At 33.7% G+C, this 20338-nt stretch overlaps 2 protein-coding genes across 5 annotated transcripts; both read left to right on the top strand.

The window, feature by feature from the left end:
* The first annotated feature begins 3851 nt into the window (after nucleotides 1-3851).
* On the top strand, nucleotides 3852-12520 carry LOC120341238 (uncharacterized). Of its 2 annotated transcripts, none has more exons than XM_039409716.2 (9): nucleotides 3852-4040; nucleotides 4682-4872; nucleotides 6268-6493; nucleotides 8196-8352; nucleotides 8465-8719; nucleotides 8868-9028; nucleotides 9101-9147; nucleotides 9660-9778; nucleotides 9900-12520. In XM_039409716.2, the coding sequence occupies exons 1-9, from the start codon at nucleotides 3894-3896 to the stop codon at nucleotides 10190-10192; spliced, it is 1596 nt and encodes a 531-aa protein (XP_039265650.2). In that variant the 5' UTR covers nucleotides 3852-3893; the 3' UTR covers nucleotides 10193-12520. The 2 variants fall into 2 exon arrangements, with proteins under 2 accessions (XP_039265650.2, XP_039265649.2); XM_039409715.2 differs by having other exon boundaries at nucleotides 9098-9147.
* A 159-nt stretch (nucleotides 12521-12679) lies between these two features.
* On the top strand, nucleotides 12680-19820 carry LOC120341087 (uncharacterized). 3 transcript variants are annotated; one of them, XM_039409519.2, is made up of 8 exons: nucleotides 12680-12951; nucleotides 13397-13587; nucleotides 13771-13960; nucleotides 14644-14803; nucleotides 15153-15335; nucleotides 15877-16018; nucleotides 16383-16498; nucleotides 16621-19820. In XM_039409519.2, exons 1-8 carry the CDS (start codon nucleotides 12823-12825, stop codon nucleotides 16881-16883), a joined length of 1374 nt encoding a protein of 457 aa, XP_039265453.2. In that variant the 5' UTR covers nucleotides 12680-12822; the 3' UTR covers nucleotides 16884-19820. The 3 variants fall into 3 exon arrangements, with proteins under 3 accessions (XP_039265453.2, XP_039265452.2, XP_039265454.2); XM_039409518.2 differs by having other exon boundaries at nucleotides 16380-16498; nucleotides 16621-19819; XM_039409520.2 differs by having other exon boundaries at nucleotides 12814-12951; nucleotides 13471-13587; nucleotides 16380-16498.
* Nucleotides 19821-20338: the final 518 nt, after the last annotated feature.

The raw sequence follows: 20338 nt of genomic DNA, 5'->3' as shown, positions 1-20338 counted from the left end.
TGTGACCCAAGTGTTTTTTGGCAAACATTGAGATGAAGCTGTAATATTCACACCCTAATCCCCTCGGACCAAGTTTGATGTGAAGGGGTACCGAGGAAAGACAGAGAATAGATTGACAAAGGACACGACATTCTTGGGCGACATCAATATTTTCGTTCATGGGAAGTACCTTGCAGGATGTTGATGGCAAATTTATTATTCTGATGCAATATTTTCTTGCATTTTCGTTGTTGGTGTTATAAAACCGATTGGATTTCCAGTTTTCAAGTTCCAACAAGTATCCAAAACTTACAAATAGCCCTTCTATCTTGGAAAAAATTATTTCACTGTAAAAGTTACATGTCGCCTAACTGTTCAATTTCAGTTAGATTTTATTTAAAATCAGCAATCTATTTATATTTTATTCCTTTATAGTTAACTTTATGCTGTTGAATACATTTTGTGTAACAAATGACAGTGCAGTAATAATATGAAAAATACGTATCATTCCAACTTTATTTTTAATCAGTCCAAATATCGGTACCTATATGAAAGTGGTTCTCAGCTTTTTAATTTTTTATAAACAATAAATTATGCAAATGCCATTTCAGGTATGAATATTAGCGCCAGAGAGCAGGCTGAAAAACGCCAATTTCATGGTAATACTAGTATCCAACTTCTATAGCAGCCATATTAATAGCAAAACGTACATTTATAACATTTTTGAGCACGAACTATACATATAAACCGTTTGGCTAATTTCTTATTATTGTTGAATTTGTTGTTGTTGTTGTTTTTATTGTTGGGAAAAAATTTCTTTTTCCCTCAACTAATGAGCCAATTGATTTCAAATTTCATGCATCCAAACACCGTTAAACATTTACAATTTTGCAACTTCGATTTGAACTTTTTGGATTATCAGACACCAATATCTGTGAGAGATGCATTGGCTATCTAACTGTTGTTAGTCATCGGACATTCGTGACCATGTATTTGAGCATTGCTTTTTTGTGCCACACCAATCTGTTTGAATGTTATGACTCCTCTTGCGTGGTCACACTTGAAATTTGTACAGTTTTCTATTTCTGATTGAAGAAAAACCACGCTGACTCAAATATCAAGAACTCCCGAACAATTTATTTTTGAAATTCCGCGTACAAACTGACTAAAACGCCTAGTGACCAAACGTGAATTCAATATTTCCAACCTACACATGTGAAAATATACGTTTATTATTATTTGGATAAGCCATTCACCGATCTCATCTTCAGATAAACTTAATTGTAAGATTGAGCGGCTCAAACTTTCCTCACATCACGGAAATCATCAAGGGAAGATGTACACGATGATTTGCATGATTTTGCGACTTTGCAGTAGATTTCACGTCCAGAATAAGTAGGAATTTTTTAGCGATTAAGCGTTTATATAATACTTGAATATTACACTACAAAACAAAAGATTGTTGATATGCTGTGCACAAACAAATAGGACTTTTTTTTTCTCTCGTGTCAATTAATCGTCTCAGGACATTTTATTACAAAATCTTCGAAAAGCAAATTAGAACTATTGTGATGCTAAAGGTTTAAGTAAAGTCTGCAAAAAAAATAATATATATGCATGACAGTGGAAATTGTCGTCTGAGAGGGAAATACCGAAATGATTAGAAAATATACTAAATTGACAGATTTTGAATATTATATTAATACCAAAGCGTTTATTTAAAATTTAAATAATACTTAATAAAAATTAATACCATTTCGTTTGAATAAACTTATTAACAGAAAACCTGTCTTTTTTCAAGAAAGATAGGGGTGTGTATAAATAACTTTTCATATACCGGTATATTATTTTGGTACTGGGAGGACTTTTCGGCAAAAAGCCGTCGGACAAGTTTATTACATAGTAAATAAAGTAAATATTTTAAAAAATCTGATGATTGGGCAAAAGTTTTATCGCCTGGGTGGTTCAAGGTTGGGGGCTACAAAATTAATTTTGTGTTGTTCGCGGACCGCATTAGTCCCTGATTCTTTACAACGAAGAAAGTGCTCCCGAAGCGATGAAGCGCTCCGGAACATCGATAACATGCCGTTTCAGGAATATATTTTCTGGCACCCACCGACACAACTTACAGACATACCAAGCATTGAGACTTTGTTTTCTACAAGCAATTTTCTCCAATATCGAGGTAAAAAAATTGGTTTGAATTAGCCAGCTTTCTTTTTGAACTCAATTGTCTTGCAAACCACTGCAGATTGATCAATTACTGAATTTCGCCAAATGTGAGGTAGTCTACAGCAGAGTAATATGGCGACATTAGTTTGATATTTACTAAATTTTCTGACACTAGGCACCAATTTTAGTGTAACTGTTTACGCTGATTACGAAACGACAATGCGACAGGGAGTATGCTAGGCTGATATTTAGTTGTCTATGTATGTAGCTGCTATTGAGATATTGTTAACAAATATTTCCGAAGGAAGAGATGGAATCAAATTGTGGAAGTTTCAGGTCATTCAAGAGTGTTGAAAGGGCTTCAAGGACTGGCCAAGCACACTATTCAGTTACCCTACCAGAATCCCTTCCCTCCACTGACTGTCTCAGTTATCCATGTCACTGGCAAATTCAACGATGATAATGATGTGACAATGAGCCAGACGATCTTGCCAGTTATTTTTATGACGAAACAATATCAAAATGCTATTTTTACCTAAATCAGCAAATGAGACGCGAGTCACAGATAAAGATACAGCGAGTCACATGTGGCCCGCGGGCCTGGATTTGAACCACCGTGGTCTAGAACAATCAAAAAGTTTATTTTTTTACTGTTTTTTAAACAACACGACCTAACGTTTTACGCAGTGTCCTTGAAGTGTCAACAAACGTAAATTACCTACCCACATATTCGATACTCTGATATTATGCGTAGGTGCCAAACTAAATATGTCTAACATGCCATGGGAGGTTGAGTGGTTTTTATTATTCCAGCATTCAAATTGATATTGATTGTGTGGTATTAGTTAGAGCAAGAGTTATTGGGAATTCACGAGCGTTATAGATTGTTCATAGAACGGCATTGTGTGGTGTTATTATATTGCACTATGCCTTTGTGTGGAAAATCAAATGCAGCAATAAGATATGGTTTAGATATAATCATCACCAACACAAATTACGCTGCTCATCATGTTCGTGAATATATCATGAGCTCATGTTAATAATATCTAAATGTTTGTACAATGTATTGATGAGGATTTTTTGAACAAGGTAAAAGAGCATATAGAAATCTGTGGAGTGTTTGTGTAGTTTTGTTTTCAAAATTTTATTTTTATACGTAAGCTCGGTAATACGAAAATATTAGAGGTCACAGAGTCTTATAATGAAAATGCCGTTTGGAATTCACGTGTAACTTGTCTCACTACCTACGACTTTCTTGGTGAGCATATTTTTTTCATTTATTTTTTTTTTGGTCTATGAATCAGGCTTTTTTGTGATGTATTGAATGATGAGGAATCGCAAATAATAGTAAGTGCGGGGTAGTAAGTTCCCTTTCTTTGAAAAATCTTTGTTCTACTTTTGTCTCTAATAAACAGAGTATTTATATTTATCATATCATCGTAGTTTATTGCGTCGCTTTGTTTATAAGTTCAACTTTTAAGTTGAAATTTTGAACGATATAATGTAGTCGTTCAAAAATATGAATAGAAATCATTGAGGAAGTTATTAACAAGATTTATATTGAATCTGCAAATAGGCTGATTAAACATTGAGATAGCGAGTCGTTTATGGAGAAGGATAAATTTATGAATGGGCCACTAGCAATTATTACGGAACTGACTAGGCTCAACTTGTTAATTATATATCAATTCAGTTTAATATATTTATTTTAAGTTTATAATATAATATATAAAAGTTGAAATATGAGTTCCAGCATGAATCTACATCATCATAATAATATGGAGTCATCTACAGATGGGAATGGAAATGAGAGCAATACCGACGATATTTGTGCACAAAAATCAACAGCAACCTACCAAATATTCTGGATTATAATAATCGTAATTATTGTAAGTATTTTTCAAAATAAGACAACAAAATTTCAATGCATCGTAAAGTGTTCATGTTTATATATTTTGAATAGTATTCATTAAATATATCAACATTTTTGAGATACTTGGTCAGCATGATGTCAACACATTTTAAACTAGAATTGAGGTTCGATTCGTTCGTTCCGAGTCTGTACAGTTGTAAGATCACGTTCGTTACTAAGGTGTGTTCAAATTGGTTAGTGTATTCCACAATACAACTAACCAAATCTCGATTTGTTCCAACTTGGACAAGTAACGTGAGTTATCATCGTCGACTATTGAACGCCACACAAACACAAGAACAATGAATACATTGTGTCATTTTGGTCACGTGGTAGAGAGTTCGTATTGCATTGTTTGTTGTGTGAACTAGAGCCGGATTACAATATATTCGTTGAATAATTGATGAAAATATTAAATTTTAATCTGAGCCGACATTTTATTTTATTAAACATAATTCATTCAAAACGGCGAAACGAACTTCAACAGCGACATTGTTTTAATACTGTTTTAATATAAATAAACAACTTTTAGTGTAAAAATAATACCTCTTAATTGCACGTACTTTAATCTTAAAACAATATTTTATATAGATTACTCAGTGTTTTATAACCTTTCAGCTTCTTTGCAATACCTTCATCCTTGCTGCAATGGCAAAAGGCTGGGGAGTTTTGCGTCAAAACGTCGTTCATCGCTATCTTATAAGTTGTCTTTTATCGGTCATGTCTTTTTGTCTGGTATCTGCATATGAAATGCTTCACACTCTTTACGGCGTAGATGAATATACTTTAGGAGAGAGCGTCCTAAGAAGGTATTTATATTCATAAACATTCTAATGTCGATTCACGCAAAATGAACGAATAATCATTCTTAGAACTTTAAACTCTAATTATTCTGAGTTGCCGATGTAATTTCGAGTGAGACTTTTCGTTTGTGTCGTGTTATTGTTATTGTTATTGAGTGAGATGGGGAAATACACTTTTGTAATATTCTGTAATACTGTAAAAAATCCCATTGTATTGCTTATCGACTTTTCATAAAAATGCACTTTGCAAATCTTAAAATATTAAAATTTTATTAGTTGAATTATAACTTTTTATAGTTTTTCTTTATATAAAATTACCGTAAATGTTCCGTCTTCAATCCAAATTTTCCTTTTTTTCACAAGCCCACCTTATTCCTATTTTAGCTACGCCGCATCCGTAATAATTTTATGATAATCTCGTATAATAATAAACTATATCCCAAAACGGTGCTTCTGGGCAACAATCTGTGCATATTTATGAAAACGTTAGTTATTATGTGACTCATGATTACATTTCCATATCAAAGTGTTTTATTGAATATCGACAATTCTGGAAAGATTTTAACCGACCGTGTTTTACTTGGGTTGTATATATAATAAAGATTTCCGATGCTGCTGCTAGAAGGATCAGTGATTCATTACCAAAATATTTTACGAAATCTAGAATCCGGCAATGACATACAAATAGTGAAAAAAACATGGTTCTATAAGTAATTATTAAAAAAATTGTAGTTGGTGGGATAAATATTGTGCTGTGTTCGACTATCTGAATTTCCGCCATTTATATTCTATCAACCTGACTATATACGCAACAAATTTATATAAAAAATTATTTCGGTATCATCCTATATGCCATAAATAAAATATAATTTCTGTGTTCTAAAATAACAGGATGTATTTTAATTTAAAATTGCGCCGAAATGGACAATTTTAAGCTTAACGAAAGTCATTAATTACCATATGGAGTAGCACATATGAATTGTGTTTATTTTATAAAGATGATCGTCGAGTGTGCGAAATAGATCGTATCTAATCATATTGATAACATCTGGGTACGAATATCGTATTAATGTATTATCATACTCGGTTCCCCACAAATAATTTAGTAAATATTTACAGCTGAATGAAATATAATGCCAGCCAAGCGATATGACCATGCATTTATTGATCAAGAGTAACGAGAAAATTAATGACGAAACAACTAGTCCCTGGAATCCATATAATATTGAGAAAAAAAACGAAAGTATTGGACTCTTCGGAGTCATCTTCAATATTAAAATTGAAAGCTATTGGACAATGTCAGTATCCAAACGAAAAGGAGATTGTTTGCCCAAAGGAAAACAACAAAATCATCTATGAAGCTAAACAATACGCAGATTCATTTCCTTTTTCTATTCTTAGATATGATGACAGCAATCCGATTCATCGTTCAGTTATGCAAGGATACGCCTACAGAAAAGGACTTTTGCCAGTACTGGCAATTGTCATGCAGTTTAACATAGCTGTACTAATATACGGAGTTAGTGACAACACGTATTTTGTTGGACGTTTCACCAATCCTGAAGTACTCTCTCGTGATCACATTAATACAAGAATGAAAAATAATCGTGAAATAGCGTTTTTATTGGTAAATAAGATATTGTTATGTTCATGATTTCATCCGCTAATTCATAAAAGTTAAATTCATGGTGATTCCAAAAAACAGAACCCATATATAAATTTCTTAATTACTTCTACAAAGATGTAAAAAAAATTAACTGATTCTGATTTCACTTGAACTTCTGATAGATGATTATACCCAAAAGTTTCAGAAATCTAAGACGCTTTGTACAGAAGTTATGTTCTCTCTAGGTAGAACATGTTCGGAATGACTCTTTGGTATTGGAGACAGACTTGCTTCGGTTGCGTGAATTTGTCAATCACTTGGTTTTCTGCAAAAGCCCATTTGTTAGAACATGTCAATAACCCAAATAATATTTATTGTGGCGCAGCACCTCTGAAGTAGGTCTTACAGATACTGTTACACTCAGTAAAGTGCACAGCATGGGTAACCATTTTCAAACATTACATAATCGGTCCGTATTGGTCTGAAGGAGAAAAATGAAAGAGTTCGAACGGAGCGGTTAAATGGGGGTGGTGAGAAAGTTCTGAACATCATTCTGACGCTGTTGGGGGATTGATCGAGATGACCAGTGGTTTCGGCGAGACGACCCCCATAATCAAATCGCACCCTTGACTGGCTGAAATAGTCATTTAAGAGAAGAATGATCAACAGTCAGACGGACCATGTGTACCAGAACAATCCCCAAACAATTGGTGAACCCAAGGTTGCAATTGCAGTAAAAAATCCTCATAGAAGAGTGCGTGTGGGTGATTGACAATTTTGCGCAACCGATGCAAGTCTGTCTCTATCACCGATGAGGCGATTTGAAACATATTCTAGAGAGAACATAACTTTTGTGGAAAACGTGCTAGATTTTGTGAAATTTTGGGGATGCAATCACACACAAACAGAAGTTCAAGTATTAAATAGATGAAATAGGTCACTCTATTTTCATGGCAGTAATAAAGAATTTTTAGGTTCTATTTTGGGGGGAGGGGGGTAGTTAGGAAGTGTCAAGATATATTATTCTGCATAAACTGGACCACAGATTTGTGATTTAAGATTCTGAGTCATTTTTTTATCATTAATTTAAAAGATTCAGAATTCCCTTAAACTGTAGGATTAATTATTAAAAATACTCTTGTTGTTCGAAGAATTCGCTGTACCCATCAATACCTAAATTCCCAGAATAAACCTTTCAAGGTTAATTACTTTAATTCAGACAATATTATGCGCTGCAAAAAATATTTGCTACTGCTGGTGTAAGGAGAATGCGGATAGAATAAACCTTTATAATAATAATAAATATAGTATCTATGTTGAAATGTTTATAATTGCGTATTTTACGTGTATGAGGACGTGGCTAGGCACTGTCTAAATAAAATTGAAACAATTTACGGATATGGTTAGTCATGCCATTGACGTACGTACCTTCTTCCTATTTAGTATAGCAAAGTAGCACCCACATGCTTGTTTAAAATAACTGTAATGTAAAATGACTGTAATGTGATGGTCATAGTACAGCTGCTCCATGTAAATTTTTAGTGTAGCAAATTCAATAGGATAAACAAATAAGTTTTTTTGACTGGCCACCATATTGTTAATTTGAACATAAATTGTGGCAAGACTTTACTCCGATTTGCCGAATAAACGCTTTTCATTAAGAGGAGGGAAATTGTATGCACACAATTCTTTTTTAGTAAGATCTTTACTTTTTTAATTGAAGGATTCGAAGAAATGGAGGAAACATAAGCCAGTTCTCATGTGTGTTTTTTCTTGGGTCGCCCCTCTTGGAATCAGTATCCCTGTAGCTTTTGGTTGGAGCTGCGTTGAACATTGCGCGTGCTTGCCGACCTATCGATGGAGATCAACTTGTATTCCAAGTAAGTAGAATATATTATATAGTTAGTATCAATACACACATATATATATAGTTACAATCAATAAATTATGAACTTGCTGTATATAATTTTTTAACATTCTTACTAATATTAGGTGACGGAAACAGTGGAAATATGTGCTCAAGAACTTGGCTCCCAATATCTCGAAGTTATGTTTTTGTGATTACAACTTTATATTTTACATCCATGGCAATGATATTTTGGTTGTTGATTGCAACTGTACAAAAATTCCAAAAAGCTCATTCAAGAGAATTTGCAAAGAATTTTAATAAAAGTTATGGCATAAGTAGTTCTCCGTCACCCGTAAACGTATTCGAGCGAGGATATTTTCACGAGATCAGTCCACCAGGTGAAATCTTTTACTAATTTGCCAAGTACGATGTTTTATAGTACATTCTCTCACTTTCATTTTTTAACCACTACTTAGTAGTAACTTATTGTATCATTTTAAATTTTTCACGCTTGATTCTTATTCTTGATTCTCTCTCTTTGAAAAGGAAGGATTTCACAAGAAAACGACTTTGAGTGGACATCCAGATCTTTTCGAGATGCTAAAATAAACGACCTTGCTAAAACTACGCGTTCCGCATCCATGCAAGTTCTTAAATCACCACAGTCCACACCAACCAACAGTATTAAAATTGAAACAACACATTCGGTAATATTTATATGTTTTCATCTCACAGTCAAAATAATATCCCTTTTTATATTCCGTATTATTTTTCAGCAGTCAAGTGCAAGACCAAGACCGTTTGATCCAAGCTTCCGTCCTAGAAGGTAAAGTATATATAACCATTTATTTAATGAGCCATTACACCTAATTTTTACCCTTCCTGTTCTATTATTATTTTGAATCTTTTATCATCCTATACGGTTGAAAAACCGTGGTTAAATATATCAATAATCAATTTTTAATACAGATTGAAATAAAAATGTTAAAATGTAAGAAAACACGAAGTGAGTATTTGATGAAAATATCGCTCCAAGCTCAGATTTTATTAACTGACGCAATCTTTTTACCACAGGTGACCTAATCTTTGATAGTGATTTTAATGCGCAATTATTTTGGTCAAATATTTAATGCCTTTCGATTGGTTTTCTACTTACTGTGGCTGTTTTCATCGTATCTTGGCCTGTTGAGTTAATAAAACTTTATCTATGTTTATTATGATAGACCAATTTTATATATAAGCATGTTAGTGTAAGTTGACTTTATACATTGGAAACATTGAATTTTACAAGTTGTGTATCTTCAATTGAAGACCTAATTATCAACTGCTAACTTCCAGATCTAAACGACCACCGCTGGATCCAACTGTCAAGCTTCTCATTATTCTCTCAATTTCATTGTTTTTATCGGTGACACCAATCATGATGATATGGCTTTTGGATGTAATAACCACTGCAGGTAATTTTAATTAACAAGTTGTTCAACAGGTCTTATATGTCCCATCAATCATTTGGGACATGTTGGATTTTATGGTGAATATTTCAGATCAATGTCTCAGTCTCTAATCTTTACATTTCAGATGTTTCGAAAGGATATGGATTTTCTGTAGCTCTTTCTCTATCATACATATACTCCGCTAGCTTACCTCTCATACTTCTTAAATATATGAGCGGATTGAAGCAGGCATGCATCTCCTTCTTTATAAAATGTCCGTGCACAGGAACCACCGTAGTAACTCAAACAAATGGTGTGGTTTCTCCTCGACCAGAACAAAGTGTTGCGGGCACCACACATCCAAACGTTGGAAGACACGATGAAAACAACATTTTTTCTCTCGGCGCACACGAGAATATAAATGAGACTGCTTCATAATATACGCAAAAATAACAAAGCTCTGTTAAGATTATCTTATGATTTAAAGAATTGATACTTCATGATTTCAACAGTGGTCTGAGATAACTAGAGATTTTATATTATTAACTATAATGGCATACATAATGCCATTCTTAAATTCGTACAATCTTCATCTAACTCATGTGAAGTCACGATTCTGGCGAATATTTGGTAGTTTGGACTTCTTTCTTGGAATTAATTATAATTTTGAGTATTGGATGTATGTACTTTCAATTCTTTTATATATATATATCTTTATTTTAAAATTCTAGTCATAGCGATTATATTGTCGTAGACCTGTTCACTGTAAATGATTTTCAAATTTCTTAATGAAAACATTTCGTAGAAAATGGTGACACAGCCATACACTTGATTTCACTCCAGGAAACTCATAAAACTGTACAATTATAGTTGCGCGGGCCATGAAATTCTCACATATTGCATTTTGTTTGTGCTGATGACTATCACTAGTTTTTCACATTTTACCCTATCCGGAAAATTCAATTTTAACAACAAGGGTGTTTTTTCATTCTAGTGGCTCATAATGTTTGTACGTGAATTAAGTTCACATACGGTGCACTGCATACGCGTAGCGTCAGTCTACCAGCTCTGTCGAAAATTGCAGTCCGGTAAGCATTGAACATAGAAGGAAGTAAGCGACATGCCACATCGCTGGAATTGGGTTGGCCGATTGAAAAGTAATGAATCCATTGTGTCTATAAGCGTTAAATTAGGGTTGAAGCTTATAAGGAAATTGCACAAACGAAAACTAATGTGCTGAGAGCACGTTCTATCACTAACATTTTATTGACCAGTGAACACAAGCAGTAAGTAGTAGTATAGCAGTGAACAGTAATTTAGTGAGTATCTAGATTCTAGATTAAGATATTTATTTAATTCGAAAATTTCTGTGGGCTCAATGGGATTCGTTATTTTGTGTGATGGCGTCACCAAAATTGAAAATTGCAAACTCTGTAGCGTTTCCGCGATCGCATTTCAGTGATCTGGTGGTCAGCAAAGCCGGGGGTTTCTTTGTGAGGAAGTCGGTACTCCCGAAGTATGTGAATCAAGATGGCGGACACCGAAACGTAGCATATGTACCAGGTTAGGGTTAGGCCATAATTTAATTTTCCTTGTTTTAGTTCTATTACGAGTTCGGGCACTAGCCAAATGACTCCCGTAGTATTTGTAACTGAAATTATGGCCTAACCCTAACCTGGTACACATACTACGTTCCGGTGTCTGTCATCTTGGTTCACATACTTCGGTAGTACCAAGAAGACTACCGGCACTGTAAAAGTTTTGATACTACTTTGTTCTTGCCTCAGTGTCTATATATTTGAGCATTGCTTTCTAGTGATTTGCTACTTCAAACAATTGAAAATGACTTTTTTTCATCTGCTCTGGACATGTTCACTTAGTTGTAATACCAACTCTGTAATATTGGGATAAACGACGATGAGTATGATGGGTATGGGTATGTGAAACTAGTGAGAAAGAAACATTATAAATTATGCGACTAATATATATATATATTAAATAAGGAAAGATGACTTTAATGTAGACTTTCGCCACCAAAAAACGTTGATGTAAACCTTCTGCTGCATTGGATTTCATCTTTGATAGAATAATTCCTTTGTCTATTATACATTCCTTTAAATTAAATATTTTTATTCAAAATATAACCATATATTTAATATATGGAATTGACGAATCCAATTACGTAGTTTGACTTCTTTTGGTATATCCGAGTCACAACGAATGAACTTTTATAAACTGTGGTTTGAATATTTTGGGGGGAAATTTCGGACAGCCGTCTAACACATGTCTAACGTGGCAGGAAGTCTCACTCATTGCTTGATGATAGCACGAAAATAAATTCCAGGGTGATCCAGTGCGTGAGTTATACAGTATGGCATTGCAGTACGCAAAACGGTAAAATTCCCTGCTGTGTGATGTCAATATAACATACATCACGAATTAGGTGTAAAAATACGGAAATAATCAACCAAAGTCGTCAACGTCAACCAACGTCAATGAATAATATGACCACAATAGGCTGCGTGATATTAATCCCGTCGCCGCCAAAACAAATGTGGAATTTTAAAATGAATAAAAAAGTAAATTGAAACAGATTTTAAAATTAAAAGCGAGGAAATATTTTTGAATTTTCATCAAAACAATATATCACATTATTAGAATAACATAAAGCTTTCAGAATGTCGAAACTGTTTTTTAAATTAAAGAGATGAAGTAGATAAGTATTTTTGTATCATTAGAGTGCTATACTGGAGGGTGGTACTTTAGTAAATTTTAATAGTTTTAGCTTTGCATATTCAAATTAAATAAGCGAAAAATTTTGCATGAGCTCGACACCCCACGATTTATACAGTATGGTGATGTTTTAGATTAGATTTCCTTTGTGCAATGGTTCAAGCAATATCATAAGCGCTTGGAGGGTAGGTTGATTGAATGAGGCGTCATGATATAAACAAAAATCTTTTATTGAATTTTCTTGTATAGTCAATTCAATTGCTTACTTACCACCGCCAAGCACTACAAGATAGAGTATTTGTGCTTCCATCGGTTATAAAGAACACCACGCATTGATGAGTGGAGTAGAAACTACGGTGTCAATAACAACCATATTTGCAAACACGACTTCCAATGAATTATGTAACGGATATTTAAAACATGGGCCTATCCTAAGTTTTTATGCTGTTGTCTCTTCAATTTTGGTGAGTACATACTTTATAAAAATTTATTTACACAGCAATCCATGATAAGGCTGATAATTGTGATCACACATTTTACAGACACTCAAAATATTGTCTTTCCTAGGTATTACTCGTGCAAGATATGATTTGAAATATTTTACATTGCATAACAGTAAACATTTCCTTTTTACAAACAAAATTTGTGCTAAATGAGGATAAGACGATATAAATCTAGCTAATACAGTGATAAAACTCTGTGGATGATGTTGTTACATAATGGTTTGTGTTTTGGCTTTGTAAATTGGCATAGCTCTTCTCGTCGTGGACTTTGGGAGGTTTAACTTTTTAACCATTTTCATAAAAACTTAAGAGCGTTGCTCGCCATATACTAGATAGTTCGTCTGGATTCGTCTGAAGTACTTTCTTACGTTGAGATATAGTTTAAAGAAATATGTGATGTTTTAAGATAATATGCAATACTGTTATCTTGATCGCTGTCGCGAAAAATTGGATGGTGTTGAGACAGAATGTTGTCTACAGATACCTGGTCAGTTGCCTCATTTCCGCCATAGCATTCTGCACAACCGCGATGATTGATATGCTGGTATCTTATGTACAATTCAATTCTGCATACGTTGAAGGTGGAGTACTTCAAAGGTATTTGCATGACTTGGTGTCCAAATGATTTGATGAAGAATAGCAAATTTTGTAAAATATTTTTTATTTTTTTTTAAACAAATTAGCTACGCAAGTCATTCTAGACTTGATATTCGCCCACGATACAAGACATATCGAGCTTATATGTAATTGCCGAATTTCTTTACAATTTCACAACTACAGATATAACTGGAAAGATGATTCGCATATAGCGATAATGAAAAAGGACTCATATGTGAAAGGGTTATTAGTCGCACTCTTGCTTATTATGCAATTTAACGTAGCTGCGGTTCTGTATGGAGTCAGCGATAATACGGTTTATGTGAGCCGTTCGGGTCAAATTAAGGACGACAATAGGAGAAATGCATTCAGGGTGAGTGGCTTATTAAAGAGTATGCTATTAATCGCTGTCTCGGATTAACACTTAACGTCTAAATCGAATCATGTGCAAATGGGTGGTATGGTCTAAAAAAAGATTGAGGCATACATGAGCTTTCTGGAAAGAAGAATATATCTGTATCAAATCAATATTTAGTATATTTGAATCTGAATAAGAAAAAGTTGGTACGTAAAATGTGGTCTATTTACTTCATTTATTTGCTTGAGGTTTCTTTGAATAAATCTGTGATGATCGAATTGAGTCTCTTAGCGTCACGTCCGGGCTTTGTTTCCTATTCCAGAAAATGTTAATGATAAATCGGTCATACCTGCTTCAATGATAGAACGAACGGTAGGAGTTTGCTACGTCGATATTGTAATTTATCTGTCTACAACTGGGACTTGTATATTTTTGCAGTTGATGCTTGTAACCAATAGAAATTGCGTTAATCTTATTACATTTATTTGGCGCGGATTATAAAATATTTAGACTTTTTGAATCACCTGGAAATTTTTTTTTCACTATTATCTATCAACTTGTATTACTTTGCACTGATATCAAATGCATATCAGATTTGACCAATTAAACAACAATTATTATAATGTGTAAATAAAACTGAACTGCTAATTAATAGTCATAATGCCTGGTATTTGTATTGTTTTCAATTCTATTTTCAGTCTCGTTCAAAGCAATGGAAGCGATATAAATCAGTATTCGTTATCGCCTTTGCATGGTTCGTACCATTGGTATTGAGCCTTCCGGTTGGGTTTTCGTGGAATTGCATTGAACAATGCAAGTGTCTTCCCGTGTATCGTTTAGAACCTTATTGCTTTTCCAGTAAGATCTTTGTTTATTATTACGATATTGACCAGATACCCAACCCAATCTTGAAGCAGAGTGTGATTCATTTGTTTCAAACTGCATTTAATTTCTATCTATCTTATTGCACAAGGGCATCCACATCTTTTACGTTGTTGTATGAAATTTGTGATGTGATGTACATAAATATTTTACAAAACCTAAATTATCTATTTCCTTCAGATAACTATTTCTACTTAGACAATATTCCTTTTGGGTTTTGACGTTATTTCCAACGGTAAAAGGCATCATCTCAAAAATTACTGCTCGATATTACATTGCAATGTAATGTATATATATATGTTAGTTTTTTCATGATTTATTACAGCTCATGAAGTATCATGCTCACGGATTTGGCCACCGATGTCTAGAAGTTACGTCATCGTGACAACTGTACTATATTTTGGTACGGTTCTATGTATGGTCCTTACTTTAATCTCCACTATCAGGCAGTTCTACGTCAGCCATGCACCTGCCAACGTGGGTGGTGATAGAACAAAAGAACCCCAAGGTGAGTTGACTATCATCCAAAGATGGGAGCCCAAGACGTATAATTAGGAACCTTTCTTTTTTTCTCCGTTTCTTTTTCGGGTATTCTAATTTAACAAGATAGCAATAACTAAGATGTGAAATACCAATATCGAAAAATATTGCTCAAGAAATCCACAAGAACAGAATAGAAATAGGTAATCAATACAGCTATCACATTTCATGTATGAGATATGTGAATACAAGCAGAGAATAACAATTCACAATAAATAGATATGTGTTATAATTCATAACCTGATGAATTTAAAAGACGTGCAAATAGAGATTCATAGAAGGATTGACTGGTTGGGCGTTCTTGTACTGGTAACCTAACCAGACACCATGGTTCACCATGTAAGCAAATCGCCATATCTTTTTCTTCTTCTTGCACAAATATGAAAATTATATCATATCTCAAATATATTCAATGATATCTTTCAATGCTCAACTTTTGTCAACTCATTTATATCATTTTTACTTAATCAATTCATTCAACTAACGTCTGATAGTGAAGTTATTTTTAGGCGTTGCGACCGCGGCCCAGATTCCAGATTCTTCTGGTACAATCCGGTTTGCAATGAATTCGGAAAAGAATTCGTCTTGTCGTGATCAATCATCTGTTGAACGTACAAGGTCTTATTCAATTGCGTCCACGATATATGGAAGGTGAGAATAATACAATTATAAACTTATTTTGGACTCAAATATTTTGGGTAATTCATTTAAACAATTTTGGCTGAATAACAAAATGTGGCACTTCCAAAGTATGTGCACCAAGATGGCGCACAACCTGAACTCTAACCCGGAACATACCATGTTCAGGTTGTGCACTATCTTGGGGCACATACTTCGGGAGCTCTCAAAATTTTATTGATAGAAAACTGTATTGGTAGAAAAATAGAAGTAGAATTGAATGCCGCAATTGTACTTTTGATTCAGCTGCAGTTCTCCTTTTCCATTAATTTTATAGTGTTAGGTTTCTCCTGGGTTCATCATTTTTTTTTTATTATGATTGTTTTTTTTTCAGAAGACGATCACCCCCTTTAGATAACACCATAAAGCTTTTGATTGTTCTCACCGTTACCTTGTTCGTGTCGATGACTCCACTAATGCTTGTCTGGTTTTTAGATATTTTGTTGGATGAAGGTAAAATGCATTGTAATGCGATTTTCTGGTGTGACCTAAACAATCCTTTGATTATAATTCCTATGACTGAAGATTGTAGGATTATGTGGTTATTTGTAGCAATCTTTTTTATTCATTTTCAGCTCCAAACGTCAATGTTTTATTGTTTACGTTGGCCATGACGTATCTGTATGCTGCATGCTTGCCGTTTATCATGTTGAAGTACATGAATGGTCTTCGAAATACATGCATCAAGATTCTGATTATATGTCCATGTACAAGTACAACTTCTGTGACATCAGGACCAACGCTTAAAGAAAGTAAGTTGGCCCAACCAAGTGGAGAATTGAACTTGGAAGTACAAAACGATGTTAACGACGTAACGATTGTTTCGTCAGATTTGTGATGTGATGCAAAATGAGAAAACGAATGCGAATGCAACCATAACTACACTGTTGCTTTGCCAATATAGTATTGAAACCTAAGAACTATTTTTAATATCTATACCGGACGATGTTCAGACAAAATATTATCAGGGTTATGGTAATTGCCAAGTTCGGTAAGATATATATTGAAGTTTGTCGTCACTAGGAATCGCGGTGTAAGTATGTGAAATCGATAGCGTGGTATTGAGATGCTACATGGCAATATGTGCCGAATTATATGATTCTTCACTGTATCCCCTCTACGAGGGAGGCCATTCAAATTAAAATTGGAACCATGTCACCATCTCTACACTCTTCTATTCTTTCATTTCACTCGCCCCCGTGTTTATACATAACACACTGCACGACAGTAGACGTATTGTGTAGCTGTCATTGAAATCGATCCCTACGTCTATATGACAGTCTAATGAGCCCTCTACATGAATCACTCTACATGAGGTCATTCAAATGGCGATTGCCACCGCATATTCAGCTCTATTAACCATATTGAAAGTATTTCACTTTTCTTATTTGATATATTTTACAAAAGTTCTTCTTCTTAGTCCTCATGTAGCCTATATGTTAAAAATTATATTATAAAAATTCGAAATTACAAATTCGGATCTCAAATTAAAGTCAACATATGGGGATTTGTAAAAAGGATGAAACCTTTATTGAGCGACGAATAGCGAAAAAGAACGACAAGTCTGTTGAAGCAGTCAAATTTTTAGGACATTGGGCGCGAACTGTTTTGTTTTTGATTTTTCAATTTAATAACACAGCATATCCCCTATTTATACTTGATGTTGTTTACATTGTTTGACAATGGTTCACATCGAAACATTGTTTTGTATTGATATCACAATATATATATACTGTTAAGTAGACATACCGTGCTTAAAATGTGACAGTTACGTAGACGGAAAAAAAGACGTCCACTGTTCACTCAATTATTCCACTTTCTATAATTAAAATGTTTTGCAGTTAAATCTCTCTTTCTTTGATAAAATATTAACAAAAATAATGGGATCCATCAATATTTTCAAAATATCTGCATATCTTCACTAACTTTGAGCGGACAGTGGTTCTCCTAGTTTATATTCAACGGGTATAATTTTCGTACATTGAGTGGACATTTTGTTTAGGCAAAGATCTTTTAATTTTTCAGTATATGTCTTTACGAGTTTTGGAGTGTGGGTTTGATAATTTCAATATAATAACCAGGCAAAATATGAATGTCATCCGTACTGTTTTTTTGCAATAAAATCTCAATAAACTGAAAAGGACTTCAATCCACAACCCCGCACCCAAGAAGCTTTGTGGCGCAATAGTAAAACTGCCGGTTTGCCGATAATTTTACCACGCTTGCCGTTCTGTTCGCAAGTGGGGTGGACGCCTTGAGGGGGTTGTTAACTTTATGAGTACGTGAATGCAGCAACTTAGATAGAAATGAACCGTTGTATTTGGAAAAGCGATTCAAGCTTTTTCTGTCACGTGTTATATACCAATTAGTTAGTGAGTTGACAAGTCGAGTCATTATAAACTTGCAATAAGGTTTTGAACGTATCTTAGCACCGAGGAATGCTGCTGGAAATTATCAATCATCGGAAGGTGATTGGTCATTACGATTTTTAATATTTGAGTTAAATCTCAACACCATAAAATATAGTAACCCAAATATAGACTACTAATACTGTCTGCTTTTACTGGTCTTAGTTCTAACACTCTACTTTTGTGCAAAAAAATACAAAATTATTATAAACAACGTTAACATACCATAACATTTTACTACGAATAAACTACCAAATTTGGTTTATTCAGCTCTTCTTAGAGAAGCAATTTATTGTATCAGCATCAAATTTATTTAATTCATATTGCAATTCCCATTTCAAACATTTTATTTCTTCCATCAAACAAGGGTATCGTAACCCTGAATTGGAATGAGCATTTTTTTTGCTTTTATTACATTTTAATGAAAAGCAACCTTAATAAAATAAAGATTGCCAAACATGAACATGTGTGTGTTCCTGGGCCAAACACACTCACTACTTAACATCGACAAGAAATATTGTTTACTGAAGCTTATATAGAAGAGGTTCTAAGATTCCGTCCCATAATTCCACTGTCACTACGAAGAACTATTGAAATCCCAAATCTAGGCAGATACCGACTGTCAAAAGATAGTACGGTATGCATTAAGTGAAAGAAGTGAACACTAAAGTAAAACAACTGAAAGCGATGATACTAAAATTATGCAATGTTAAGTAGAAATATCGATATATTTCATTGATATTATTTCTTCGATGCTACTGGTTATAGTAAATTTAGTTTCGATATATTTCACTGATATTATTGCTTCGATGCTACTGGTTATAGTAAATTTAGTTTCGATATATTTCACTGATATTATTGCTTCGATGCTACTGGTTATAGTAAATTTAGTTTCGATATATTTCACTGATATTATTTCTTCGATGCTACTGGTTATAGTAAATTTAGTTTCGATATATTTCACTGATATTATTTCTTCGATGCTACTGGTTATAGTAAATTTAGTTTCGATATATTTCACTGATATTATTTCTTCGATGCTACTGGTTATAGTAAATTTAGTTTCGATATATTTCACTGATATTATTTCTTCGATGCTACTGGTTATAGTAAATTTAGTTTCGATATATTTCACTGATATTATTTCTTCGATGCTACTGGTTATAGTAAATTTAGTTTCGATATATTTCACTGATATTATTTCTTCGATGCTACTGGTTATAGTAAATTTAGTTTCGATATATTTCACTGATATTATTTCTTCGATGCTACTGGTTATAGTAAATTTAGTTTCGATATATTTCACTGATATTATTTCTTCGATGCTACGGGTTATAGTAAATTTAGTTTCGATATATTTCACTGATATTATTGCTTCGATGTTACCGGTTAGAGAAAACTTGGTTTCCAATGCTATTAATGAAGTCAAATTTTACCTCTGACCAGAAAACCGCCAGTTTCGTACCCGAATATATCGATAAATGGGTTAAAATGCTCAATACCTAAATTTTAAATCACAAGATACTATTAAAATAAGCATAGTAATAAATATTTATGTTCGAATGTTATGTAATATCACTAAGTAATATCATTTTACAACAGAACTTAAATTTATAAAAAAAAATTATGTCGACTTACTTTTACAAGTAACATTTGGGAAGTTCACCACGACCCAAAATACTTCAAGAGTCTTTGTGATTTCAAACCGGAGAGATTTATTGACTCCAGCAACCGTTGCGTTCACTGTGACAAAGTTATTGCTTTTCCCACTGGGCTTTGATTTTGTCCAGGAAAACGATTGGCATTGAACAAATTTTACTTAGTTTTAGTCAGTATTGTTCAAAAGTACAAAATGTTACCACCTGTTAAAAACCTGTTACCTTAC

This window comes from Styela clava, chromosome 14 (assembly GCF_964204865.1).
Source record: "Styela clava chromosome 14, kaStyClav1.hap1.2, whole genome shotgun sequence".
NCBI lineage: Eukaryota > Metazoa > Chordata > Ascidiacea > Stolidobranchia > Styelidae > Styela > Styela clava.
Note: the sequence above shows the minus strand (reverse complement) of the source record. Positions and strands in the feature narration are given on the sequence as shown.